Genomic DNA, 27,968 nt, shown 5'->3' on the forward strand with positions numbered 1-27,968 from the left:
TTTTCACAAAGCAGAACTGACTTTATTGAAAGCTTCATGGGATTTTGGTACCAATTGAGTCAGTGAATTTAACATGGTAGGTATTGAACAGATAACATGCATGTTTTTGATTTGCTGGTGGGGGTCTTCAATTCAGCAGACTGGAATCACACCTCTTTCTCATAGGTCCTCAGTGCCACCACATCATCCATTACACATTTCTAGAAAAGAGAGCAGTACACGCTTTAGGTCATGCAATGACAACAAGTGTCAGAACCGAGAACTCAAAATGTATTGATACATTCAGTGATGAACAAACCACCAAATCAGCCTGTGTGTGTCAGTCGTAGTTCCACTTGAAACTGCAGTCTGAATGAGCCAAACCACATTAACTTCCTTTAAACTGAAAGGCATTATCACGTAAGCTAAATGTGACAGGGTAGGAGTTAAAACATCAACTATAAAAGGGAACTGACCATGTTGACCAATGAACAGAGAGTAGATAAGTTAACAGGTTTAATACAACGACATATAAACCCTGGATGACTGACCGGGGGCACTATTGATACCACTGTGCAGCTACTGTAATATTCAATCATAAAATACATGTTGGAATCTATATTAATTTATTCTGAGCTAAATAATGCATTATAAATTACTTTAAGGAAACGGATGTTACTGTACCCACTACAACCCCCTCACCCCCCCAAAAAAACATGCATTCCATTCATTCCTATGGAGGACTGGTCCTACTGCCTATGTCGGACCGGTGGCAGCAAAGCCTCGCAATGGCAATGCCAACACATGCAGCAGCAATCCCAGGTTTATGTAAATCATTGGGTTTATTAGCACTCGCGTACCAATGAATCATTTGGTTTAAAATAATTAAGTATGGTGTTGCATATGACTGCAAGTGCTTATCAAGCCACGCTTCCCAGCCAAAACTATAGACATTTTGAACACGTTAGCGCGTAAAAACTCGTGCCATCCTTGTTGGTACCCCGGGAGAACGCAATTTACAAAATGACAACCTGCATTGCATAATGATGATCACATGAAACATTGAACAATATTGCAATATCAAGCATGGACATTGCAAAATAGGTTTATGAAAAACGCATATTTTATGTCAAACCAAGCAGAGAAGGGAATAGCAAGCAGGACATTAAACCTTACCGCAATCAATTTTCCATCTTGCAACTCCCGCTCGAGCGTGGTAGTCTTGCCGTCCCAAGTCTGTTTCTGCACCAGTTTTCCGTTTTCAAAGGTCATCAGAGTCTGGAAATAGAGTAGTGTCAGGAGGGCACAACTCACTACATTTTAAAGTAATTTATTTTTTTACAATCAATTGGAAACCACACTACTGTAACAACCGGCATGTCTATAGTGTGGCTCCTGCACCCACCTTGGTTTTCCTGTCATCTGCAGTCATCTCGTCGAATTCTTCATTCAATTTAAACTTGGCCTCTGTGGTTTTGAAAGTGCTCTGGGATTTCATTGATATTACACCGTCGTCGATGCTGAACAGCAAATTGGGCTTCGCCATATTCCCCATCTGCCGAGTAGCAAAACCCACACCTGTGAAACAAACGGATATATATCTAAATCAACTTTAGTAAAGTTCTAGATCGAAATGCAACATTGTCTTTCATTTTTTTTTAAACTACTTCATTTAATAAGGTAAGACTTCACCTATTGCCTTCATATATTCATCAAAATTCTCGCTGGAAGTCATTTTCCAAGTTCCAACGAATGCCTCGACCATGTTGTAAATTTGAGCTAATCAACACCACAAACCACGTTAACGCACACTGCTTCGACTCTGCAATAATTACATCTGGGCCTGTTGTCATATTTGAAGCCTCATCTAGCACGTGCTTACCCATGCAAGCCAATCAAGTGCTATATCTGGTGCTTCCATGGCAACAGAGAGGATGAGGGGCGGGGGATAAATTATTTTCGGGCAGGGACTCAGACTGCACTGTCTTTGACAGGGGTCTTCAACCTTTTCTTACCCAGGGACCCCCTGCCAGGCAAACCGGAGACCAAGGAACCCCAATCACATGTTAGCAAAAAATATATCTAAAGGTAACTCAAAAACATTTTCGCTAAGAGCAGCTGTTTAGCTGGTAAAACAGAGATTAAAGACAACAAGGATGTGTTGGCACATTTTTTTGTACTTTTTTAAATTTCACCTTTATTTAACCAGGTAGGCTAGTTGAGAACAAGTTATCATTTGCAACTGCGACCTGGCCAAGATAAAGCATAGCAGTGTGAACAGACAACACAGAGTTACATATGGAGTAAACAATTAACAAGTCAATAACATAGTAGAAAAAAAAGAGAGTCTATATACATTGTGTGCAAAAGGCATGAGGAGGTAGGCGAATAATTACAATTTTGCAAATTAACACTGGAGTGATAAATGATCAGATGGTCATGTACAGGTAGAGATACTGGTGTGCAAAAGAGCAGAAAAGTAAATAAATATAAACAGTATGGGGATGAGGTAGGTAAAATTGGGTGGGCTATTTACCGATAGACTATGTACAGCTGCAGCGATCGGTTAGCTGCTCAGATAGCAGATGTTTGAAGTTGGTGAGGGAGTTAAAAGTCTCCAACTTCAGCAATTTTTGCAATTCGTTCCAGTCACAGGCAGCAGAGAACTGGAACGAAAGGCGGCCAAAAGAGGTGTTGGCTTTAGGGATGATCAGTGAGATACACCTGCTGGAGAGCGTGCTACGGGTGGGTTTTGCCATCGTGACCAGTGAACTGAGATAAGGCGGAGCTTTACCTAGCATGGACTTGTAGATGACCTGGAGCCAGTGGGTCTGGCGACGAATATGTAGCGAGGGCCAGCCGACAAGAGCATACAGGTCGCAGTGGTGGGTGGTATAAGGTGCTTTAGTAACAAAACGGATGGCACTGTGATAAACTGCATCCAGTTTGCTGAGTAGAGTGTTGGAGGCTATTTTGTAGATGACATCGCCGAAGTCGAGGATCGGTAGGATAGTCAGTTTTACTAGGGTAAGTTTGGCGGCGTGAGTGAAGGAGGCTTTGTTGCGGAATAGAAAGCCGACTCTAGATTTGATTTTAGATTGGAGATGTTTGATATGAGTCTGTAAGGAGAGTTTAAAGTCTAGCCAGACGCCTAGGTACTTATAGATGTCCACATATTCTAGGTCGGAACCATCCAGGGTGGTGATGCTAGTCGGGCGTGCGGGTGCAGGCAGCGAACGGCTGAAAAGCATGCATTTGGTTTTACTAGCGTTTAAGAGCAGTTGGAGGCCACGGAAGGAGTGTTGTATGGCATTGAAGCTCGTTTGGAGGTTAGCACAGTGTCCAAGGACGGGCCGGAAGTATACAGAATGGTGTCGTCTGCGTAGAGGTGGATCAGTGAATCGCCCGCAGCAAGAGCAATATCATTGATATATACAGAGAAAAGAGTCGGCCCGAGAATTGAACCCTGTGGCACCCCCATAGAGACTGCCAGAGGACCGGACAGCATGCAAAATGAATGTAAAGTCAAGAAAGCCTATCAGCAGCCAGCGGCCCTTGAAGCAATGGGTGCTTTTTGAAAGTGTGATTTGCTCAATAATAGGAATTGGAGAAAAAAAACATACACATTTATAAAATAATATATTCTCCTCTTTTCTACTGTGGGTATGTAATACACATTTTGTTTATTCCATTATTGCTAGCGATATTCATAAAAACATTTAAATCAATTCAAATATTTTTCACTTTTTTATTTATTTTAATATATACACTACTGTTCAAAAGTTTGGGGTCAAATAGAAATGTCCTTGTTTGTGAAAAAAACAACACATTTTTTGCACATTTAAATAACATAAAATTGATCAGAAATACAGTGTAGACATTGTTAACGTTGTAAATGACTATTGTAGCTGGAAACTTTAGAATTTTTATGGAATATCTACATAGGTGTACAGAGGCCCATTATCAGCAACCATCACTCACTCCTGTGTTCCAATGGCACGTTGTGTTAGCTAATTCAAGTCTATCATTTGAAAAGGCTAATTGATCATTAGAAAACCCTTTTGCAATTATGTTAGCACAGCTAAAAAATATTGTTATGATTAAAGAAGCAATAAAACTGGCATTCTTTAGACTAGTTGAGTGTCTGGAGCATCATCATTTGAGTGTCTGGAGCATCATCAAAATGGCCAGAAACAAAGACCTTTCTTCTGAAATTCTATTCTTCTTCTGAGAAATGAAGACTATTCCATGCGAGAAATTGCCAAGAAACTGAAGATCTTGTATAACGCTGTGTACTATTCCCTTCACAGAACAGAGCAAACTGGCTCTAACCAGAATAGAAAGAGTGGGAGGGCCCGGTGCACAACTGAGCAAGAGGACAAGTACATTAGAGTGTCTAGTTTGAGAAACAGACGCCTCACAAGTCTTCAACTGTCAGTTTCATTAAATAGTACCCGCAAAACACCAGTCTCAACGTCAACAGTGAAGAGGCTACTTCGGGGTGCTGGCCTTCTATGCAGAGTTGCAAAGAAAAAGCCATATCTAAGACAATAAAATATTAAGATGGGCAAAGAACACAGACACTGGACAGAGGAGCCCCACGGTGGAGGTGTCATAATACCCATTAAACTTAGAGGTCAAACAGGGAAATGGTTCCAAACCTTTTTCCACCATTCATTTCTCCCATTGGGGATTTTAGAAACACTTAAAACAAGGGCTGTGTATCGTGTAGACTTCCCCTGGTGTGACGTTTTGATAACCATGTCAATCTCTATCGGACAAGGTGACTTTTATCAATATATTCTTCTCTATTTGCTCTCAGATTCTAAAATGCTAATTAGCATCAAACTAGACATCATATCAAACTTGATTTGTCACATGCACCGAATACAACAAGTGTAGACTTTACCGTGAAATGCTTACTTACAAGCCCTTAACCAACAGTGCAGTTTAAGAAAATATTTACCAAGTAGGCTAAAATAAAAAGTAATAATACAAAGTATCACAATAAGAACAACAATAACAAGGCTATATACAGGGGGTACCGGTACCGAGTCACCGAGGCACCGGTACCGAGTGAATACAGTAGTAAAAGTCTATATACAGCATGTGCAAATGAGGTAGGATAAGGGAGGTGAGGTAAAAAATAGGCCATAGTGGTGAAGTAATTACAATATAGCAATTAAACACTGGAATGGTAGATGTGCAGAAGATGAATGAGCAAGTAGAGATACTGGGGTGCAAAGGAGCAAGATAAATGAATAAATACAGTATGAGGATGAGGTAGTTGGATGGTCTATTTACAGATGGGCTATGTAAAGGTGCAGTGATCTGTGAGTTGCTCTGACAGCTGGTGCTTAAAGCTAGTGAGAGGGAGATATGAGTCTCCAGCTTCAACTTTTGGTCCTTGACTCTGTATCATGCAAGATTACAAATCCTAAACGTCACCTGTAGCTGACATCTTTGCTAACAGGTATTGTGTCAATTTAAAACGTGCACGACAGTTAACAGATTTGTCAATTTAAAAACAGTTTTCCAATTTATTAATCTATTCATTACTACATTTAGCTAATCTTAGATAGCTAATCCAGAGGTTCTTACCTTTGCTTCGTTTCAGCAGTCCCGTCCAGATCCTCATGGCATGTGTAGTTTATGATAGACACATTAGCCACTAATTAGCATTTCATTTTTGGCAAATGTATTGATAAAAGTCACCTTGTCCTAGAGAGATTTACGCAGTTATCAAAAATCACGCCATGGTAAGCCTACAGGAACCACAACTCTTATTTGTAAGTGTTTCTAAAATTCTCTATGGGAAAAATTAATGGTGGGGAAATTATTGGAACCATTTCCTTGATTGACTGCTAGTTTTTATGGGTATTATGACTCATACTGGGGTACTTTATCTCCACCCTGCAAATTATATTAAATTATGTTCTATTCCATTTTGTTCTGTTCTGTTCTGTTCTGTTCTGTTCTATTCTATTCTGTTCTGTTCTGTTCTATTCTGTTATGTTCTGTTCTGTTCTGTTCTGTCCTGTTCTATTCTGTTCTCTTCTGTTCTATTCTGTCCTGTTCTATTCTATTCTGTTCTGTTCTATTCTGTCCTGTTCTGTTATGTTCTATTCTGTTCTGTTCTGTTCTGTTCTATTCTCTTCTGTATGTCCTGTTATATTCTATTTCTGTTCTGTTCTGTTCTGTTCTGTTCTGTTCTATTCTATTATATTCTGTTCTGTCCTGTTCTATTCTGTTCTGTTCTGTTCTGTTCTATTCTGTTCTATTCTATTCTGTTCTGTTCTGTTCTGTTCTGTTCTGTTCTGTTCTATTCTATTATATTCTGTTCTGTTCTGTTCTGTTCTGTTCTCCTGTTCTATTCTATAGTAAAGCAGTGAGGTCCATTGAGCCAGCAGATGGAGGCAGTGAACACCATATTGAACAACATTTTTCACAGAAAAACTCCATATTTTCATCCAACAAAGTTTGTCTGACTGAGTAACAGATTGTAAAGAACAGGGGAGGGAAGAAATATCTTGAGGGACCTGAATGTTTACTGTTATTAACATGATGGTCCTTTATGTACGCTGAACAGTTCATGACTCCAGGTCCAATAAAATACATTTCAAAATAGCTTTTGAAGTTTTGTGATTGTATTTTCATAAATGGTAGAATATGGCTCTTTTTTCATTTCCTGAAAAAATTCAGTTTTAGAGATATGTGTTTTCTTTCCGCTGGGACGCTATAAACCTTTACACTAATGATCTCGCTGCAGCAAGTCTCCATCACTAGTTTTGTACTGCTATCCAATGGTCTCTAGTGGATACATTGCATACTACCACAGCAGGAACTTAAAGGGCACATCGAGTGATTGAGTCCCAAATGGCACCCTATTCCCTACTGTACACTACTTTTGACCAGAGCCGCATGAGCCCTAGAAGCCTAGCCTGTGTCATCTAGCTGCCATCTATACCTCAATCTTGGCCACACAATAGTCTCCTGCCCAGACCAGACCATATTAGTGGGGTCAGATCATAGGTAAAACACATGAATCCTGAGCATTGATCAAAAAAACATGCATCTTCTTACAAACTCAGTTTATTGGTACAAAAATATTACAAAACTACATTTTTTCAAAGTTGCTTTCTATATAAAGCATGTTCGACAATCCCATATAGACATAACTAAAGTATTAGCAGATCCAGTTCATGTTTAACTCTATTTGTGATACATTGCAGGTGTATTTGTTCCCTTTCAAAGCTGCAGGAGTTCTATTTTTACAATATTATATTTGACCTACAAATACCCCAAAATCCTTCTCTTAGTGCACTCTGATAATAAACCAAATGAAATCAGTTTTGTGGACATGAAACAATAGTCAGTCCTTTCCTACCTTGGAGGCCATATCTGGGCTCACAACAGCATTAGTCTACCCCATCCCCCTCATTGCCAGAGGGGAAAAACAGATGAGACAGTCAGGTACTCCGGCTTGGTTTGTGGAGTGTTGGAGGGAGGCAGGTTGGGGGGAGGCGGGTTAGGAGGGACGGGTTGGAGGGAGGCGGGTTGGAGGTTGGAGGGAGGCGGGTTGGAGGGAGGCGGGTTGGGGGAGGCGGGTTGGGGGAGGCAGGTTGGAGGGAGGCAAGGGAGTTTATTGGTACAAAAATATTACAAAAGGGAATGGTCAAAGTTGCTTTCTATATGGGGGAGGCGGGTTGGGGGAGGGAGGCAGGTTGGGGGAGGCAAGGGAGGCAGGTTGGAGGGAGGCAGGTTGGAGGCCAGGCAGGTTGGGTTGGAGGAGGCAGGTTGGAGGGAGGCATTTGGGGGAGGCATTGAGGGAGGCAGGGTTGAGGAGTTGGAGGCAGGCAGGTTGAGGGAGGCGTGTTGGTGGGAGGCAGGTTGAAGGCAGGTTGGAGGGAGGCAGGTTGAGGGAGAGGAGGCAGGTTGGGGGGAGGCAGGTTGGAGGGAGGCAGGTTGGGGGGAGGCAGGTTGGAGGGAGGCAGGTTGGAGGGAGGCAGGTTGGAGGGAGGCAGGTTGGAGGAGGCAGGTTGGAGGAGGCAGGTTGGAGGCAGGTTGGAGGGAGGCAGGTTGGAGGGGAGGTTGGAGGGAGGCAGGTTGGGGGAGGCAGGTTGAGGGAGGAGGGAGGCAGGTTGGAGGGAGGCAGGTTGGGGGAGGCGTGTTGGTGGGGGATCTAAGTTGTTGCCTTCCGCCTTCCTGTTCTGATGATCACAAGAGTTCAGAAGGCCCCGATCTCGGTCCCCCAGGGCCTGTAAGGCTGATTTCTCAGGGCTGTGGAGGAGCCTGATGAATTGAGGGCTGCCGGGGACACTAGGGGAAAAGTAGTGAAGGAGAAGGCAGACAGGGAGGAGAGGAGGGGTGGTGGTTGGGAGAGCTTGGAGGCTGAGACTGACAGGGCCAGCCCCAGGGGTAGATTGTCATTGGGGGGCACCCTGAGTGCCTCTGAGGGGGCCGTCACGCTGAGTCTGGAGGTCACTGAGGTATCAGTTGAACAGGGGGATGACATGGAGGAGGAGGAGGAGATGGAGCAGGAGGAGGGTGGGCTGCTGGTACTGTGGGGGGCTAGTGTCCGTCCCTGGGGGAGTGGTAAGAGGGGGTGTGGCAGGTGGGCAGAGGGTGTCCTCAAAGCGGAGCCCCAGGCTAGTTGTCCAGGGTGTCCAGTCAATCCAGTGTGGATGTCTCTCTGAGAGGCGTAGTTGTTGAGGTGAGAGACCAGGCGTACGCGGAGTGGGTCGACACTGTTCCAGCCCTCCATGATGCTTAGGTAGCGGGCCGTCTCTGACAGACACTCCCTGAAGCCCAGGTTGCGGTAGTTCTTGGCCAGGGCGTGGGCTTCTAAATACCCTACCAGGAGAGGGAGGCAGAGGGTCAGGAACAGGAACTACAACACAGGAGTATACAGAGCACTACACAACTAGAGGAACTAAAGGACATGGAGACACTTGGTCTAATTCTGTGGTGGAGCTTGGAGGATATGCCTAGTTCACGACAAATATGCAGAAGTTTTTCTAGAAGTTTAACTATCACTTTTTTTCCAGGCTTTCATCTTAAATCACATCTTTGTATTGTTTTGGTATTGACTCACCTTGTCCACTGGCAGCATGTATCATCTTCAAATGATCCACAGTAATCCGCAACATTTCAGCTTTTTCCAATTTTGACGATCCCTGTGACAAAAGACAAACATTCGATTAGATTGTGTTACTTGTAAAATAACAGTCTTTAACCAAAGATGTAGAAAAGGCAGAAGTTGACTACTGAGATTAATATACTCTGAATCCAATAGGTCTGTATGGTATATACAATTGTACTGTAGCCTACCTGCTTCTCAAACGCACTTGGCACAAGTCTTCTGAGATCAGTCAGGCTGTTGTTGATTCGGTCACGTCGCCGTTTCTCAATAATCTGTGGCTGAGAGCGAGGTAGGATTTTTGGGTCTTTGACAGCATATCAAGGCGATGGTGAACCTCAATGGCAATATTTGGTGCATAATTATGCAAGAGTAATGTAATACTCAATCCTCTGCGTCGTTTTCTGGCTTTAGTTGGAGTTGTTTTCGGGGGTGACATCAAGTCATGTTCTGAAATAATCAAAGTAGCACCTTTTCTAGAGACACTTGGAACAAACAGCAACGCTGCAGTCATAACAGCAACAGCACCACTGGGCAGACCACTGGTCCCAGTAGTCATATTCAGAAGCACCTGAATGCTGCTGAAAAGTTCAGAATAGAACAGTCCTAAATAGGCAAAGAAATTCAGGTTTTAAAGTTGTGTAATAGCTAGTTAGCAGCAGGACGCTAGTACTTCCGGTGCCGACAGAGATGGCCGCCTCGCTTCGCGTTCCTAGGAAACTATGCAGTTTTTTTTTTACGTATTATTTCTTACATTAGTACCCCAGGTCATCTTAGGTTTCATTACATACAGTCGAGAAGAACTACTGAACATAAGAGCAGCGTCAACTCACCATCAGTACAACCAAGAATATGACTTTCGCGAAGCGGATCCTGTGCACCAGGATCGTGCACCACTCCCTATCATTCTTCTCGTCAATGTCCAGTCTATTGACAACAAGGTTGATGAAATCCGAGCAAGGGTAGCATTCCAGAGGGACATCAGAGACTGTAACGTTCTTTGCTTCACGGAAACATGGCTCACTGGAGAGACGCTATCGGAATCGGTGCAGCCAGCTGGTTTCTCCACGCATCGCGCCGACAGAAACAAACATCTTTCTGGTAAGAAGAGGGGCGGGGGGTATGCATGGTTATGCATCATACAGGTTAGTCCTTCTGTTCACCTGATTTAGAATTCCTCACAATCAAATGTGACCGCATTATCTTCCAAGGGCTGGCCGTATATAAAGCAGACACATCGATGGCTCACTGCTTTATTTGACTCTTTGCAAACTGGAATCCATTTATCCGGAGGCTGCATTCATCGTAGCTGGGGATGTTAACAAGGCTAATCTGAAAACAAAACTCCCTAAATTTTATCAGCATATCTGCAACCAGGGCTGGAAAAACCTTGGATCACTGCTATTCTAACTAACTCTAATATAAGGCCCTGCCCCGCCCTCCTTTCGGAAAAGCTGACCACGACTCCATTTTGTTGATCCCTGCATACAGACAGAAACTAAAACAAGAAGCTCCCGCGCTGAGGTCTGTTCAACGCTGGTCCGACCAATCTGATTCCACACTCCAAGACTGCTTCCATCACGTGGACTGGGATATGTTTCGTATTGCGTCAGACAACAACATTGACGAATAAGCTGATTCGGTGAGAGAGTTCATTAGAACGTGCGTTGAAGATGTCGTTCCCATAGCAACGATTAAAACATTCCCAAACCAGAAACCGTGGATTGATGGCAGCATTCGCATGAAACTGAAAGCCCGAACCACTGCTTTTAATCAGGGCAAGGTGACCGGAAACATGACCGAATACAAACAGTGTAACTATTCCCTCCGCAAGGCAATCAAACAAGCTAAGCTACAGTAAAGAGACAAAGTAGAATCTCAATTCAACAGCTCAGACACAAGAGGTATGTGGCAGGGTCTACAGTCAATCACGGATTACAAAAAGAAAACCAGCCCAGTCAGGGACCAGGATGTCTTGCTCCCAGGCAGACTAAATAACTTTTTTGCCCGCTTTGAGGACAACTAAAACATGCGGACTTCTCCTTCACTGCAGCCACGTGAGGAAAACATTTAAACGTGTCAACCCTCGCAAGGCTGCAGGCCCAGACGGCATCCCCAGCCGCGCCCTCAGAGCATGCGCAGACCAGCTGGCTGGTGTGTTTACGGACATATTAAATCAATCCCTATCCCAGTCTGTTGTTCCCACATGCTTCAAGAGGGCCACCATTGTTCCTGTTCCCAAGAAAGCGAAGGTAACTGAGCTAAACACTCACTTCCGTCATCATGAAGTGCTTTGAGAGACTAATCAAGGACCATATCACCTCCACCCTACCTGACACCATAGACCCACTCCAATTTGCTTACCGCCCAAATAGGTCCACAGACGATGCAATCTCAACCACACTGCCCTAACCCATCTGGACAAGAGGAATACCTATGTGAGAATGCTGTTCATCGACTACAGCTCGGCATTTAACACCATAGTGCCCTCCAAGCTCGTCATCAAGCTCGAGACCCTGGGTCTCGACCCCGCCCTGTGCAACTGGGTACTGGACTTCCTGACGGGCCGCCCCAGGTGGTGAGGGTAGCCAACAACATTTCCACCCCGCTGATCCTCAACACTGGGGCCCCACAAGGGTGCGTTCTGAGCCCTCTCCTGTACTCCCTGTTCACCCACGACTGCGTGGCCACGCACGCCTCCAACTCAATCAAGTTTGCGGACAACACAACAGTGGTAGGCTTGATAACCAACAACGATGAGACGGCCTACAGGGAGGAGGTGAGGGCCCTCGGAGTGTGGTGTCAGAAAAATAACCTCACACTCAACGTCAACAAAACTAAGGGGATGATTGTGGACTTCAGGAAACAGCAGAGGGAACACCCCCTATCCACATTGATGGGACAGTAGTGGAGAGGGTAGTAAGTTAAGTTCCTCGGCGTACACATCAAACTGAATTGGTCCACCCACACAGACAGCATAGTGAAGGCGCAGCAGCGCCTCTTCAACCTCAGGAGGCTGAAGAAATTCAGCTTGTCACCAAAAGCACTCACAAACTTCTACAGATGCACAATCAGGAGCATCCTGTCGGGCTGTATCACCGCCTGATACGGCAACTGCTCCGCCCACAACCGTAAGGCTCTCCAGAGGGTAGGGAGGTCTGCACAACGCATCACCGGGGGCAAACTACCTGCCCTCCAGGACACCACACCAGATGTCACAGGAAGGCCATAAAGATGAAGGACAACAACCACCCGAGCCACTGCCTGTTCACCCCACTATCATCCAGAAGGCGAGGTCAGTACAGGTGCATCAAAGCTGGGACCGAGAGACTGAAAAACAGCTTCTATCTCAAGGCCATCAGACTTACAGCCACCACTAACATTGAGTGGCTGCTGCCAACACACTGACTCAACTCCAGCCACTAATAATGGGAAATGTAAAATATATCACTTGCCACTAAACAATGCTACCTAATATGTTCACATACCCTACATTATTAATCTCTCATATGTATATACTGAACTCTATCTACTGCATCTTTATGTAATACATGTATCACTAGCCACGTTAACTATGCCACTTTGTTCACATACTCCAATCACATGTATATACTGCACTCAATACCATCTACTGCATCTTGCCTATGCCACTCCACTCACTTATATCTTTATGTACGTATTGTTATCCCCTTACACTTGTCTATAAGGTAGTTTTGGAATTTAGTCAGATTACTTCATTACTGTATTGTCGGAACTAGAAGCACAAGCCTTTCGCTACACTCTCATTAACATCTGCTAACCATGTGTTTGTGACAAATAAAATTTGATTTGAGAACCAGGGTTTAGTTAACCCACTAGTCATCATGGTAGACAAGTCAGTTGGACATTTCTACTTGGTCACCAGTTCTCAGAATAGGTAGTGTGAAATCAATGTATTTTGCCGGGAACACTCAGTGTAGCGTGCTCAAAGTAAGCCAACATTAATTTATTGGAGAAAAATTTACACTGAAATGTATTGAATGTTAGCACCACCTACAACCAAAGAAGTCAGGATAGACCAGAGATTTGTCAGTTTGTAATCCACATGGATTAAGTTTGCTGAATAGGCCTCAGCCTCCAAACTGGCCTACATATTGCAATGAAGGAAACACCACTTTTCACAAAGCAGAACTGACTTTATTGAAAGCTTCATGGGATTTTGGTACCAATTGAGTCAGTGAATTTAACATGGTAGGTATTGAACAGATAACATGCATGTTTTTGATTTGCTGGTGGGGGTCTTCAATTCAGCAGACTGGAATCACACCTCTTTCTCATAGGTCCTCAGTGCCACCACATCATCCATTACACATTTCTAGAAAAGAGAGCAGTACACGCTTTAGGTCATGCAATGACAACAAGTGTCAGAACCGAGAACTCAAAATGTATTGATACATTCAGTGATGAACAAACCACATGTTGGAATCTATATTCATTTATTCTATAACAGGCACTTTACATCATGTGAGCTAAATAATGCATTATAAATTACTTTAAGGAAACTGATGTTACTGTACCCACTACAACCCCCTCACCCCCCAAAAACATGCATTCATTCCTATGGAGGACTGGTCCTACTGGATAGTGCCTATGTCGGACCGGTGGCAGCAAAGCCTCGCAATGGCAATGCCAACACATGCAGCAGCAATCCCGGGTTTATGTAAATCATTGGGTTTATTAGCACTCGAGTACCAATTAATCATTTAGTTTAAAATAATTAAGTAGCGTGTTGCACATGACTGCAAGTGCTTATCAAACCACGCTTCCCAGCCAAAACTATAAAGGACATTTTGAACACGTTAGCGCGTAAAAACTCGTGCCATCCTTGGTAACCCCGGGAGAACGCAATTTACAAGACGACAACCTCCAGTGCATAATGATGATCACATGAAACATTGAACAATATTGCAATATCAAGCATGGATATTGCAAAAAAGGCTTATGAAAAAGGCATATTTTGTCAAACCAAGCAGAGAAGGGAATAGCAAGCAGGACATTAAACCTTACCGCAATCAATTTTCCATCTTGCAACTCCCGCTCGAGCGTGGTAGTCTTGCCGTCCCAAGTCTGTTTCTGCACCAGTTTTCCGTTTTCAAAGGTCATCAGAGTCTGTAAATACAGTAGTGTCAGGAGGGCACAACTCACTACATTTTAAAGTCATTTCTTATTTTACAATCAATTGGAAACCACACTACTGTAACAACCGGCATGTCTATAGTGTGGCTACTGCACCCACCTTGGTTTTCCTGTCATCTGCAGTCATCTCGTCGAATTCTTCATTCAATTTAAACTTGGCCTCTGTGGTTTTGAAAGTGCTCTGGGATTTCATTGATATTACACCATCTTCGATGCTGAACTGCAAATTGGGCTTCGCCAGATTCCCCATCTGCCGAGTAGCAAAACCCACACCTGTGAAACAAACGGATATATATCTAAATCAACTTTAGTAAGGTTCTAGATCGAAATGCAACATTGTCTTTCATTTAAAAACTACTTCATTTAATAAGGTAAGACTTCACCTATTGCCTTCATATATTCATCAAAATTCTCGCTGGAAGTCATCTTCCAAGTTCCAACGAATGCCTCGACCATATTGTAAATTTGAGCTAATCAACACCACAAACCACGTTAACGCACACTGCTTCGTCTCTGCAATAATTACACCTGGGCCTGTTGTCATATTTGAAGCCTCATCTAGCACGTGCTTACCCATGCAAGCCAATCAAGTGCTATATCTGGTGCTTCCATGGCAACAGAGAGGATGAGGGGCGGGGGATAAATTATTTTCGGGCAGGGACTCAGCCTGCACTGTCTTTGACAGGGGTCTTCAACCTTTTCTTACCCAGGGACCCCCTGCCAGGCGAGACCAAGGAACCCCAATCACATGTTGGCAAAAATATATTTAAAAACATAATGTATTGTATCTTGTCTCGTCATCTGGTGAATGATCATGTCAAGGAGAAGTAATCAACATTTTCAACTGAATAGATTTGGTAGATAGTTTTGACCTCAACACATGATAGCCTAATTGGAAGAGAACTGTAAACCCTAACATAGCCAATTAGCTAGAAAGGTAACTCAAAAACATTTTCACTAAGAGCATCTGTTCAGCTGGTAAAACAAAGATTAAAGACAACAAGGATGTGTTGGCAAAAATGAATGTAAAGTCAAGAAAGCCTATCAGCAGCCAGCGGCCCTTGAAGCAATGGGTGCTTTTTGAAAGTGTGATTTGCTCAATAATAGGAATTGGAGAGAAAAAACATACACATTTATAAAATAAGACATTCTCCTCTTTTCTACTGTGGATATGTAATACACATTTAGTTTATTCCATTATTGCTAGCGATATTCATAAAAACATGTAAATAAATACAAATATTTTTCAGTTTTTTATTTATTTTAATATATACACTACTGTTCAAAAGTTTGGGGTCACTTAGAAATGTCCTTGTTTGTGAAAAAAACAAACACATTTTTTGCACATTTAAATAACATAAAATGTATCAGAAATACAGTGTAGACATTGTTAACGTTGTAAATGACTATTGTAGCTGGAAACATTAGGATTTTTGTGGAATATCTACATAGGTGTACAGAGGCCCATTATCAGCAACCATCACTCCTGTGTACCAATGGCACGTTGTGTTAGCTAATCCAAGTTTATCATTTGAAAAGGCTAATTGATCATTAGAAAACCCTTTTGCAATTATGTTAGCACAGCTGAAAACTGTTGTTTTGATTAAAGAAGCAATAAAACTGGCATTCTTTAGACTAGTTGAGTGTCTGGACCATCATCATTTGAGTGTCTGGAGCATCATCAAAATGGCCAGAAACAAAGACCTTTCTTCTGAAATGATATTCTTGTCCTGAGAAATGAAGGCTATTCCATGTGAGAAATTGCCAAGAAACTGAAGATCTCGTACAACGCTGTGTACTACTCCCTTCACAGAACAGCGCAGACTGGCTCTAACCAGAATAGAAAGAGTGAGAGGCCCCGGTGCACAACTGAGCAAGAGGACAAGTACATTAGAGTGTTTAAATAAGGGCTGTGTATCGTGTAGACTTCCCCTGATAACCATGTCAATCTCGTTCGGAGATAAAATGCTAATTAGCATCAAACTAGACATCAAATCAAACTTTATTTGTCACGTGCACCGAATACAAGTGTAGACTTTACCGTGAAATGCTTTACTTACAAGCCCTTAACCAACAGTGCAGTTCAAGAAAAGTAAAGAAAATATTTACCAAGTAGGCTAAAATAAAAAGCAATAAAACAAAGTAACACAATAAGAATAACAATAACGAGGTTTATACAGGGGTACAGGTCAAACAGAGTCAAAGGTCACCGAGGCACCGGTACCAAGTGTGCGGGGTAGAAACACAAAGTCACCGAGGCACCGAGGCACCGGTACCAAGTGTGCGGGGTACAGGTCACCGAGGCACCGGTCACCGAGTGTGCGGGGGTACAGGTCACCGAGTCACCGAGGTACCGAGGACAAGTGTGGGAGTACAGGTTAGTTGAGGTAATTTGTAGATGTACTGTAGGTGGGGGTGAAGTGACTATGCATAGATAATAAACAGCGAGTAGCAGCAGTGTACAAAAAGGAAGGGGGAGGGGTCAATGTAAATTGTCCGGAGGCGGGTGATTTTATTAATTGTTCAGCAGTCTAATGGCTTGGGGGTGGAAGCTGTTGAGGAGCCTTTTTCTTATTTACATTTTTATTTCACCTTTATTTAACCAGGTAGACTAGTTGAGAACAAGTTCTCATTTGTAACGGCAACCTGGCCAAGATAAAGCAAAGCAGTTCGACACATACAACAACACAGTTACACATAGAATAATAAACATACAGTCAATAATACAGTAGAACAAGTATATATACAGTCTGTGCAAATGAGGTAGGATAAGGGAGGTAAGGCAATAAATAGGCCATAGTGGTGAAGTAATTACAATATAGAAATTAAACACTGGAATGGTAGATGTGCAGAAGATGAATGAGCAAGTAGAGATACTGGGGTGCAAAGGAGCAAGATAAATGAATAAATACAGTATGGGGATGAGGTAGTTGGATGGTCTATTTACAGATGGGCTATGTAAAGGTGCAGTGATCTGTGAGTTGCTCTGACAGCTGGTGCTTAAAGCTAGTGAGAGGGAGATATGAGTCTCCAGCTTCAACTTTTGGTCCTTGACTCGGTATCATGCAAGATTACAAATCCTAAACGTCATCTGTAGCTGACATCTTTGCTAACAGGTATTGTGTCAATTTAAAACGTGCACAAGACAGTTCACAGATTTGTCAATTTAAAAACAGTTTTCCAATTTATTAATCTATTCATTACTACATTTAGCTAACCTTAGATAGCTAATCCAGAGATTCTTACCTTTGCTTCGTTTCAGCAGTCCCGTCCAGATCCTCATGGCATGTGTAGTTTATGATAGACACATTAGCCACTAATTAGCATTTCATTTTTTGGGTGGTAAATACAGGCAAATATATTGATAAAAGTCACCTTGTCCTAGAGAGATTTACACAGTTATCAAAAATCACACCAGGGTAAGCCGACACGAACCACAACTCTTATTTGAAATGTTTCTAAAATCCTCTATGGGAAAAATTAATAGTTGGGAAATGATTGGAACCATTTCCTTGATTGACCGCTAGTTTTTATGGGTATTATGACTCATTCTGGGGTATTTTATCTCCACTCTGCAAATTCTATTAAATTATGTTCTGTTCTATTTTGTTCTGTTCTATTATGTTATGTTCTATTCTGTTATGATCTATACTGTTCTAATTCTGTCCTGTTCTGTTCTGTTCTGTTCTGTTCTATTCTGTTCTGTTCTGTTCTGTTCTATTCTGTTCTGTTCTATTCTGTTCTGTTCTGTTCTGTTCTGTTCTGTTCCGTTCTATTCTCTTCTGTTCTGTCCTGTTCTATTCTATTCTATTCATTTCTATTCTGTTCTGTTCTATTCTATTCTGTTCTGTTCTATTCTGTTCCGTTCTATTCTCTTCTGTTCTGTTCTGTTCTATTCTATTCTATTAATTTCTATTCTGTTCTATTCTATTCTGTTCTGTCTATTCTATTCTGTTCTGTTCTATTCTGTTCTGTTCTGTTCTGTTCTGTTCTATTCTGTTCTGTTCTGTTTCTGTTCTGTTCTATTCTGTTCTGTTCTGTTCTATTCTATTCTATTCTATTCTATTCTGTTCTATTCTATTCTGTTCTGTTCTGTTCTGTTCTGTTCTGTTCTATTCTGTTCTGTTCTATTCTGTTCTATTATTCTGTTCTGTTCTGTTCTGTTCTATTTTGTTCTATTCTATTCTGTTCTATTAATTTCTATTCTCTTCTGTTCTGTCCTGTTCTATTCTATAGTAAAGCAGTGAGGTCCATTGAGCCAGCAGATGGAGGCAGTGAACACCATATTGAACAACATTTTTCACAGAAAAACTCCATATTTTCATCCAACAAAGTTTGTCTGACTGAGTAACAGATTGTAAAGAACAGGGGAGGGAAGAAATATCTTGAGGGACCTGAATGTTTACTGTTATTAACATGATGGTCCTTTATGTACGCTGAACAGTTCATGACTCCAGGTCCAATAAAATACATTTCAAAATAGCTTTTAAGTTGTGATTGTATGTTCATAAATGGTACAATATGGCTCTTTTTTCATTTCCTGAAAAATGTCAGTTTTAGAGATATGTGTTTTCTTTCCGCTGGGACGCTATAAACCTTTACACTAATGATCTCGCTGCAGCAAGTCTCCATCACTAGTTTTGTACTGCTATCCAATGGTCTCTAGTGGATACATTGCATACTACTACAGCAGGAACTTATAGGGCACATCGAGTGAATGTGTCCCAAATTGCACCCTATACCCTACTGTACACTACTTTTGACCAGAACCCCATGAGCCCTAGTCAAAAGTGATCTACAGGCTTCAGTATGTGTCATCCAGCTGCCATCTTTCCCTCAATCTTGGCCACACTATAGTCTCCTGCCATATTAGTGGGGTCAGACCAGACCATATTAGTGGGGTCAGACCAGACCATATTAGTGGTCAGACCAGGCCAGTCCATATGAGTGGGGTTAATGGGCATTGATGATTTCCTTTTAATCAATTCCTGGCCATTCATGGAGGCAACAATGGCTCTAAAACTAGGTGTCTCGACCAACTCTTATCTCATCAACCCAGAACCAAAATATTGCGTCTGTCCGAGAGATTACAACCAGTCAGCCAGCTAGTCAGTCAGTCAGATTATCTACTATATTACTGTTAGCTACCACTTTAATCATATATAAAACACATAGTACATACAGATGTAGGATCTTAATTTGAGCTAGTTTGTTACAACAGGAAAATAATCCTGCAGCAACAGAACAGATTATAATTAATGGACATGCTGTGTAGGACAATGCTCAGCAACAGAAGAGTGATCAAATGAAGAGCCAACATCTATATGCAACTCCTTCATTCACCTAAAACCAAGAGAATGAGGCAGTTGAAATTGATAAATGATTTTATTTGAAGTGATGTGAGAAGTGGACAGCATACTCTAAACCCCACAACAGTTCATAGGTAAAACACATGAATCCTGAACATTGATTAAGAAAAACATGCAAACTTCTTACAAACTCAGTTTATTGGTACAAAAATATTACAAAACGATGTTTTCAAAGTTGCTTTCTATATAAAGCATGTTCGACAATCCCATATAGACATAACTAAAGTATTAGCAGATCCAGGTCATGTTTAACTCTATTTGTGATACATTGCAGGTGTATTTGTTCCCTTTCAAAGCTGCAGGAGTTCTATTTTTACAATATTATATTTGACCTACAAATACCCCAAAATCCTTCTCTTAGTGCACTCTGATAATAAACCAAATGAAATCAGTTTTGTGGACATGAAACAATAGTCAGTCCTTTCCTACCTTGGAGGCCATATCTGGGCTCACAACAGGTTAACATCCCCCTTATTCAGAGGGGAAAAACAGGATGAACAGCCAGGTACTCCTGCTTGGGAGGTGGAGTGTTGGCGGGAGAGGCGGGTTGGGGGAGGCAGGGGTTGCAGGTTGGAGGGAGGGGAGGAGGCAGGTTGGCGGGAGGCGGGTTGGGGGGAGGCGGGTTGGAGGGAGGCAGGTTGGAGGGAGGCAGGGATCTAAGTTGTTGCCTTCCGGTCCTGATGATCACAAGAGTTCAGAAGGCCCCGATCTCTGTCCCCCAGGGCCTGTAAGGCTGATTTCTCAGGGCTGTGGAGGAGCCTGCTGAATTGAGGGCTGCCGGGGACACTCGGGGAAAGTAGTGAAGGAGAAGGCAGACTGGGAGGAGAGGAGGGGTAGTGGTTTTGAGCTTGGAGGCTTAGACTGACAGGGCCAGCCCCAGGGGTAGATTGTCATTGGGGGGCACCCTGAGTCTGGAGGTCACTGAGGTATCAGTAGAACAGGGGGATGACATTGAGGAGATGGAGCAGGGTGGGCTGCAGGTACTGTGGGGGGCTAGTGTCCGTCCCTGGGGGAGTGGTAAGAGGGGGTGTGGCAGGTGGGCGGAGGGTGTCCTCAAAGCGGAGCCCCAGGCTAGTTGTCCAGGGTGTCCAGTCAATCCAGTGTGGATGTCTCTCTGAGAGGCGTAGTTGTTGAGGTGAGAGACCAGGCGTACGCGGAGTGGGTCGACACTGTTCCAGCCCTCCATGATGCTTAGGTAGCGGGCCGTCTCTGACAGACACTCCCTGAAGCCCAGGCTGCGGTAGTCCTTGGCCAGGGCGTGGGCTTCTAAATACCCTACCAGGAGAGGGAGGCAGAGGGTCAGGAACAGGAACTACAACACAGGAGTATACAGAGCACTACACAACTAGAGGAACTAAAGGACATGGAGACACTTGGTCTAATTCTGTGGTGGAGCTTGGAGGATATGGCTCGTTCCCTACAAATATGCAGCAGTTTAACTAGAAGTTTACCTATCACTTTACAGGCTTTCATCATAAATCACATCTTTGTATTGTTTTGGTATTGACTCACCTTGTCCACTGGCAGCATGTATCATCTTCAAATGATCCACAGTAAACTGCAACATTTCAGCTTTTTCCAATTTTGACGATCCCTGTGACAAAAGGCAAACATTCGATTAGATTGTGTTACTTGTAAAATAACAGTCCTAACCAAAGATGTAGAAAAGGCAGAAGTTGACTACTGAGATTAATATACTCTGAATCCAATAGGTCTGTATGGTATATACAATTGTACTGTAGCCTACCTGCTTCTCAAACGCACTTGGCACAAGTCTTCTGAGATCAGTCAGGGTGTTGTTGATTCGGTCACGTCGCCGTTTCTCAATAATCTGTGGCTGAGAGCGAGGTAGGATTTTTGGGTCTCTGACAGCATATCAAGGCGATGGTGAACCTCAATGGCAATATTTGGTGCATAATTATGCAAGAGTAATGTAATACTCAATCCTCTGCGTCGTTTTCTGGCTTTAGTTGGAGTTGTTTTCGGGTGTGACATCAAGTCATGTTTTCTGAAATAATCAAAGTAGCACCTTTCCTAGAGACACTTGGAACAAACAGCAACGCTGCAGTCATAACAGCAACAGCACCACTGGGCAGACCACTGGTCCCAGTAGTCATATTCAGAAGCACCTGAATGCTGCTGAAAAGTTCACAGAATAGAACAGTCCTCAATAGGCAAAGAAATTCAGGTTTTAAAGTTGTGTAATAGCTAGTTAGCAGCAGGACGCTAGTACTTCCGGCGCCGACAGAGATGGCCGCCTCGCTTCGCGTTCCTAGGAAACTATGCAGTTTTTATTTTTTTACATGTTATTTCTTACATTAGTACCCCAGGTCATCTTAGGTTTCATTACATACAGTCGAGAAGAACTACTGAACATAAGAGCAGCGTCAACTCACCATCAGTACGACCAAGAATATGACTTTTGCGAAGCGGATCCTGTGCACCAGGATCGTGCACCACTCCCTAGCATTCTTCTCGCCAATGTCCAGTCTATTGACAACAAGGTTGATGAAATCCGAGCAAGGGTAGCATTCCAGAGGGACATCAGAGACTGTAACGTTCTTTGCTTCACGGAAACATGGCTCACTGGAGAGACGCTATCGGGATCGGTGCAGCCAGCTGGTTTCTCCACGCATCGCGCCGACAGAAACAAACATCTTTCTGGTAAGAGAGGGTGGGGCGAGCTTCATGGTTAACGTGACGTGGTGTGATCATAACAACATACAGGTACTCAAGTCCTTCTGTTCACCTGATTTAGAATTCCTCACAATCAAATATCGCATTATCTTCCAAGGGAAGATTATAATCACAGCGTATATATTCCCCCAAGCAGACACATCGATGGCTGAACAAACTTTATTTGACTCTTTGCAAACTGGAATCCATTTATCCGGATGCTGCATTCATTGGCTGGGGATTTTAACAAGGCTAATCTGAAAACAAGACTCCCTAAATTTTATCAGCATTCGATTGCGCAACCAGGGCTGGAAAACCTTGGATCACTGCTATTCTAACTTCCGCGACGCATATAAGGCCCTGCCCCGCCCTCCTTTTGGAAAAGCTGACCACGACTCCATTTTGTTGATCCCTGCCTACAGACAGAAACTAAAACAAGAAGCTCCCGCGCTGAGGTCTGTTCAACGCTGGTCCGACCAATCTGATTCCACACTCCAAGACTGCTTCCATCACGTGGACTGGGATATGTTTCGATTGCGTCAGACAACAACATTGACGAATACGCTGATTCGGTGAGCGAGTTCATTAGAACGTGCGTTGAAGATGTCATTCCCATAGCAACGATTAAAACATTCCCAAACCAGAAACCATGGATTGATGGCAGCATTCGCATGAAACTGAAAGCCAGAACCACTGCTTTTAATCAGGGTAAGGTGACCGGAAACATGACCGAATACAAAAAGTGTAACTATTCCCTCCGCAAGGCAATCAAACAAGCTAAGCTCAGTATAGAGACAAAGTAGAATCTCAATTCAACGGCTCAGACACAAGAGGTATGTGGCAGGGTCTTCAGTCAATCACGGATTACAAAAAGAAAACCAGCCCAGTCACGGACCAGGATGTCTTGCTCCCAGGCAGACTAAATAACTTTTTTGCCCGCTTTGAGGACAATACAGTGCCACTGACACGGCCCGCAACTAAAACATGCGGACTCTCCTTCACTGCAGCCACATGAGGAAAACATTTAAACGTGTCAACCCTCGCAAGGCTACAGGCCCAGACGGCATCCCCAGCCGCGCCCTCGCAGACCAGCTGGCTGGTGTGTTTACGTACATTTTCAATCAATCCCTATCCCAGTCTGTTGTTCCCACATGCTTCAAGAGGGCCACCATTGTTCCTGTTCCCAAGAAAGCGAAGGTAACTGAGCTAAACGACTACCGCCACGTAGCACTCACTTCCGTCATCATGAAGTGCTTTGAGAGACTAGTCAAGGACCATATCACCTCCACCCTACCTGACACCCTAGACCCACTCCTATTTGCTTACCGCCCAAATAGGTCCACAGACGATGCAATCTCAACCACACTGCCCTCACCCATCTGGACAAGAGGAATACCTTTGTGAGAATGCTGTTCATCGATTGATGGGAAATGTTGTAAAATACAGTGCATTGCGAAAGTATTCGGCCCCCTTGAACTTTGCGACCTTTTGCCACATTTCAGGCTTCAAACATAAAGATATAAAACTATTTTTTTGTGAAGAATCAACAACAAGTGGGACACAATCATGAAGTGGAACGACATTTATTGGATATTTCAAACTTTTTTAACAAATCAAAAACTGAAAAATTGGGCGTGCAAAATTATTCAGCCCCTTTACTTTCAGTGCAGCAAACTCTCTCCAGAAGTTCAGTGATGATCTCTGAATGATCCAATGTTGACCTAAATTACTAATGATGATAAATACAATCCACCTGTGTGTAATCAAGTCTCCGTATAAATGCACCTGCACTGTGATAGTCTCAGAGGTCCGTCAAAAGCGCAGAGAGCATCATGAAGAACAAGGAACACACCAGGCAGGTCCGAGATACTGTTGTGAAGAAGTTTAAAGCCGGATTTGGATACAAAAATATTTCCCAAGCTTTAAACATCCCAAGGAGCACTGTGCAAGCGATAATATTGAAAAGGAAGGAGTATCAGACCACTGCAAATCTACCAAGACCTGGCCGTCCCTCTAAACCTTTAGCTCATACAAGGAGAAGACTAATCAGAGATGCAGCCAAGAGGCCCATGATCACTCTGGATGAACTGCAGAGTTCTACAGCTGAGGTGGGACACTCTGTCCATAGGACAACAATCAGTCGTATATTGCACAAATCTGGCCTTTATGGAAGAGTGGTAAGAAGAAAGCCATTTCTTAAAGATATCCATAAAAAGTGTTGTTTAAAGTTTGCGATAAGCCACCTGGGAGACACACCAAACATGTGGAAGAAGGTGCTCTGGTCAGATGAAACCAAAATTGAACTTTTTGGCAACAACGCAAAACGTTATGTTTGGCGTAAAAGCAACACAGCGCATCACCCTGAACACACCATCCCCACTGTCAAACATGGTGGTGGCAGCATCATGGTTTGGGCCTGCTTTTCTTCAGCAGGGACAGGGAAGATGGTTAAAATTGATGGGAAGATGGAGCCAATACAGGACCATTCTGGAAGAAAACCTGGAGTCTGCAAAAGACCTGAGACTGGGACGGAGATTTGTCTTCCAACAAGACAATGATCCAAAACAAAGCAAAATCTACAATGGAATGGTTCAAAAATAAACATATCCAGGTGTTAGAATGGCCAAGTCAAAGTCCAGACCTGAATCCAATCGAGAATCTGTGGAAAGAACTGAACTGCTGTTCACAAATGCTCTCCATCCAACCTCAGAGCTCGAGCTGTTTTGCAAGGAATGGGAAAAAATGTCAGTCTCTCAATGTGCAAAACTGATACATACCCCAAGCGACTTAAAGCTGTAATCGCAGCAAAAGGTGGCGCTACAAAGTATTAACTTAAGGGGGGTGAATAATTTTGCACGCCCAATTTCAGTTTTTGATTTGTTAAAAAAAGTTTGAAATATCCAATAAATGTCGTTCCACTTCATGATTGTCCCACTTGTTGATTCACAAAAAAATAGTTTTATATCTGTTTGAAGCCTGAAATGTGGCAAAAGGTAGCAAAGTTCAAGGGGGCCGAATACTGTCGCAAGGCACTGTATATCACTAGCCACTTTAAACAATGCTACCTATGTTTACATACCCTACATTATTCATCTCATATGTATATACTGAACATCTACTGCATCTTTATGTAATACATGTATCACTAGCCACTTTGTTTACATACTCCAATCACATGTATATACTGCACTCAATACCATCTACTGTATCTGCCTATGCCGCTCTGTACCATCACTCATCTGTATGTACATATTCTTATCCCCTAACACTTGTGTCTATAAGGTATTAGTTTTGGAATTGTTAGCTAGATACTTGGTTATTACTGCATTGTCGGAACTAGAAGAACAAGCATTTCGCTACTCTCATTAACATCTGCTAACCATGTATATGTGACAAATAAAATTTGATTTGAGAACCAGGGTTTAGTTAACCCACTAGTCATCATGGGAGACAAGTCAGTTGGACATTTCTACTTGGTCACCAGTTCTCAAAATAGGTAGTGTGAAATCAATGTATTTTGCCAGGAACACTCAGTGTAGCGTGCTCAAAGTAAGCCAACATTAATTTATTGGAGAATAATTGACACTGAAATGTATTGAATGTTAGCACCACCTACAACCAAAGAGCTCAGGATAGACCAGAGATTTGTCAGTTTGTAATCCACATGGATTAAGTTTGCTGAATAGGCCTCAGCCTCCAAACTGGCCTACATATTGCAATGAAGGAAATACCACTTTTCACAAAGCAGAACTGACTTTATTGAAAGCTTCATGGGATTTTGGTACCAATTGAGTCAGTGAATTTAACATGGTAGGTATTGAACAGATAACATGCATGTTTTTGATTTGCTGGTGGGGGTCTTCAATTCAGCAGACTGGAATCACACCTCTTTCTCATAGGTCCTCAGTGCCACCACATCATCCATTACACATTTCTAGAATAGAGAGCAGTACACGCTTTAGGTCATGCAATGACAACAAGTGTCAGAACCGAGAACTCAAAATGTATTGATACATTCAGTGATGAACAAACCACTAAATACATGTTGGAATCTATATTAATTTATTCTATAACAGACACTTTACATCATGTGAGCTAAATAATGCATTATAAATTACTTTAAGGAAACTGATGTTACTGTACCCACTACAATCCCCCAAAAAACATGCATTCATTCCTATGGAGGACTGGTGGCAGCAAAGCCTCGCAATGGCAATGCCAACACATGCAGCAGCAATCCCAGGTTTATGTAAATCATTGGGTTTATTAGCACTCGATTACCAATTAATCATTTAGTTTAAAATAATTAAGTAGCGTGTTGCACATGACTGCAAGTGCTTATCAAGCCACGCTTCCCAGCCAAAACTATAAAGGACATTTTGAACAGGGTAGCGCGTAAAAACGCGTGCCATCCTTGGTAACCCCGGGAGAACGCAATTTACAAGATGACAACCTGCATTGCATAATGATGATCACATGAAACATTGAACAATATTGCAATATCAAGCATGGACATTGCAAAATAGGCTTATGAAAAACGCATATTTTATGTCAAACCAAGCAGAGAAGGGAATAGCAAGCAGGACATTAAACCTTACCGCAATCAATTTTCCATCTTGCAACTCCCGCTCGAGCGTGGTAGTCTTGCCGTCCCAAGTTTGTTTCTGCACCAGTTTTCCGTTTTCAAAGGTCATCAGAGTCTGGAAATAGAGTAGTGTCAGGAGGGCACAACTCACTACATTTTAAAGTCATTAATTTTTTTACAATAATTGGAAATCACACTACTGTAACAACCGGCATGTCTATAGTGTGGCTCCTGGACCCACCTTGGTTTTCCTGTCATCTGCAGTCATCTCGTCGAATTCTTCATTCAATTTAAACTTGGCCTCTGTGGTTTTGAAAGTGCTCTGGGATTTCATTGATATTACACCGTCGTCGATGCTGAACTGCAAATTGGGCTTCGCCAGATTCCCCATCTGCCGAGTAGCAAAACCCACACCTGTGAAACAAACGGATATTTATCTAATCAACTTTAGTAAGGTTCTAGATCGAAATGCAACATTGTCTTTCATTTAAAAACTACTTTATTTAATAAGGTAAGACTTCACCTATTGCCTTCATATATTCATCAAAATTCTCGCTGGAAGTCATCTTCCAAGTTCCAACGAATGCCTCGACCATGTTGTAAATTTGAGCTAATCAACACCACAAACCACGTTAACGCACACTGCTTCGACTCTGCAATAATTACACCTGGGCCTGTTGTCATATTTGAAGCCTCATCTAGCACGTGCTTACCCATGCAAGCCAATCAAGTGCTATATCTGGTGCTTCCATGGCAACAGAGAGGATGAGGGGCGGGGGATAAATTATTTTCGGGCAGGGACTCAGCCTGCACTGTCTTTGGCAGGGGTCTTCAACCTTTTCTTACCCAGGGACCCCCTGCCAGGCAAACCGGAGACCAAGGAACCCCAATCACATGTTGGCAAAAATATATTTAAAAACATAATGTATTGTATCTTGTCTCGTCATCTGGTGAATGATCATATCAAGGAGAAGTAATCAACATTTTCAACTGAATAGATTTGGTAGATAGTTTTGACCTCAACACATGATAGCCTAATTGGAAG

At 42.8% G+C, this 27,968-nt stretch overlaps 2 protein-coding genes across 8 annotated transcripts; both read right to left on the minus strand.

The window, feature by feature from the left end:
- On the minus strand, window positions 1–27,615 carry fabp4b (fatty acid binding protein 4b). Of its 7 annotated transcripts, none has more exons than XM_052502381.1 (4): window positions 27,447–27,615; window positions 27,165–27,337; window positions 26,937–27,038; window positions 1–200 (listed from the first exon to the last, which is right to left on the minus strand). In XM_052502381.1, exons 1-4 carry the CDS (start codon window positions 27,517–27,519, stop codon window positions 147–149), a joined length of 402 nt encoding a protein of 133 aa, XP_052358341.1. In that variant the 5' UTR covers window positions 27,520–27,615; the 3' UTR covers window positions 1–146. The 7 variants fall into 7 exon arrangements, with proteins under 7 accessions (XP_052358341.1, XP_052358340.1, XP_052358339.1 ...); XM_052502380.1 differs by lacking the exons at window positions 26,937–27,038; window positions 27,165–27,337 and adding exons at window positions 1,156–1,257; window positions 1,385–1,557 and having other exon boundaries at window positions 27,447–27,605; XM_052502379.1 differs by lacking the exons at window positions 26,937–27,038; window positions 27,165–27,337; window positions 27,447–27,615 and adding exons at window positions 1,156–1,257; window positions 1,385–1,557; window positions 14,677–14,841.
- Window positions 8,193–9,677, minus strand: LOC127919039 (hairy/enhancer-of-split related with YRPW motif protein 1-like). Its single transcript, XM_052502403.1, has 4 exons — window positions 9,636–9,677; window positions 9,310–9,399; window positions 9,074–9,155; window positions 8,193–8,832 (listed from the first exon to the last, which is right to left on the minus strand). Exons 1-4 carry the CDS (start codon window positions 9,675–9,677, stop codon window positions 8,207–8,209), a joined length of 840 nt encoding a protein of 279 aa, XP_052358363.1. The 3' UTR covers window positions 8,193–8,206.
- Window positions 27,616–27,968: the final 353 nt, after the last annotated feature.

The sequence above is a fragment of the Oncorhynchus keta genome, unplaced genomic scaffold (assembly GCF_023373465.1).
Source record: "Oncorhynchus keta strain PuntledgeMale-10-30-2019 unplaced genomic scaffold, Oket_V2 Un_contig_1556_pilon_pilon, whole genome shotgun sequence".
Classification (NCBI taxonomy): domain Eukaryota; kingdom Metazoa; phylum Chordata; class Actinopteri; order Salmoniformes; family Salmonidae; genus Oncorhynchus; species Oncorhynchus keta.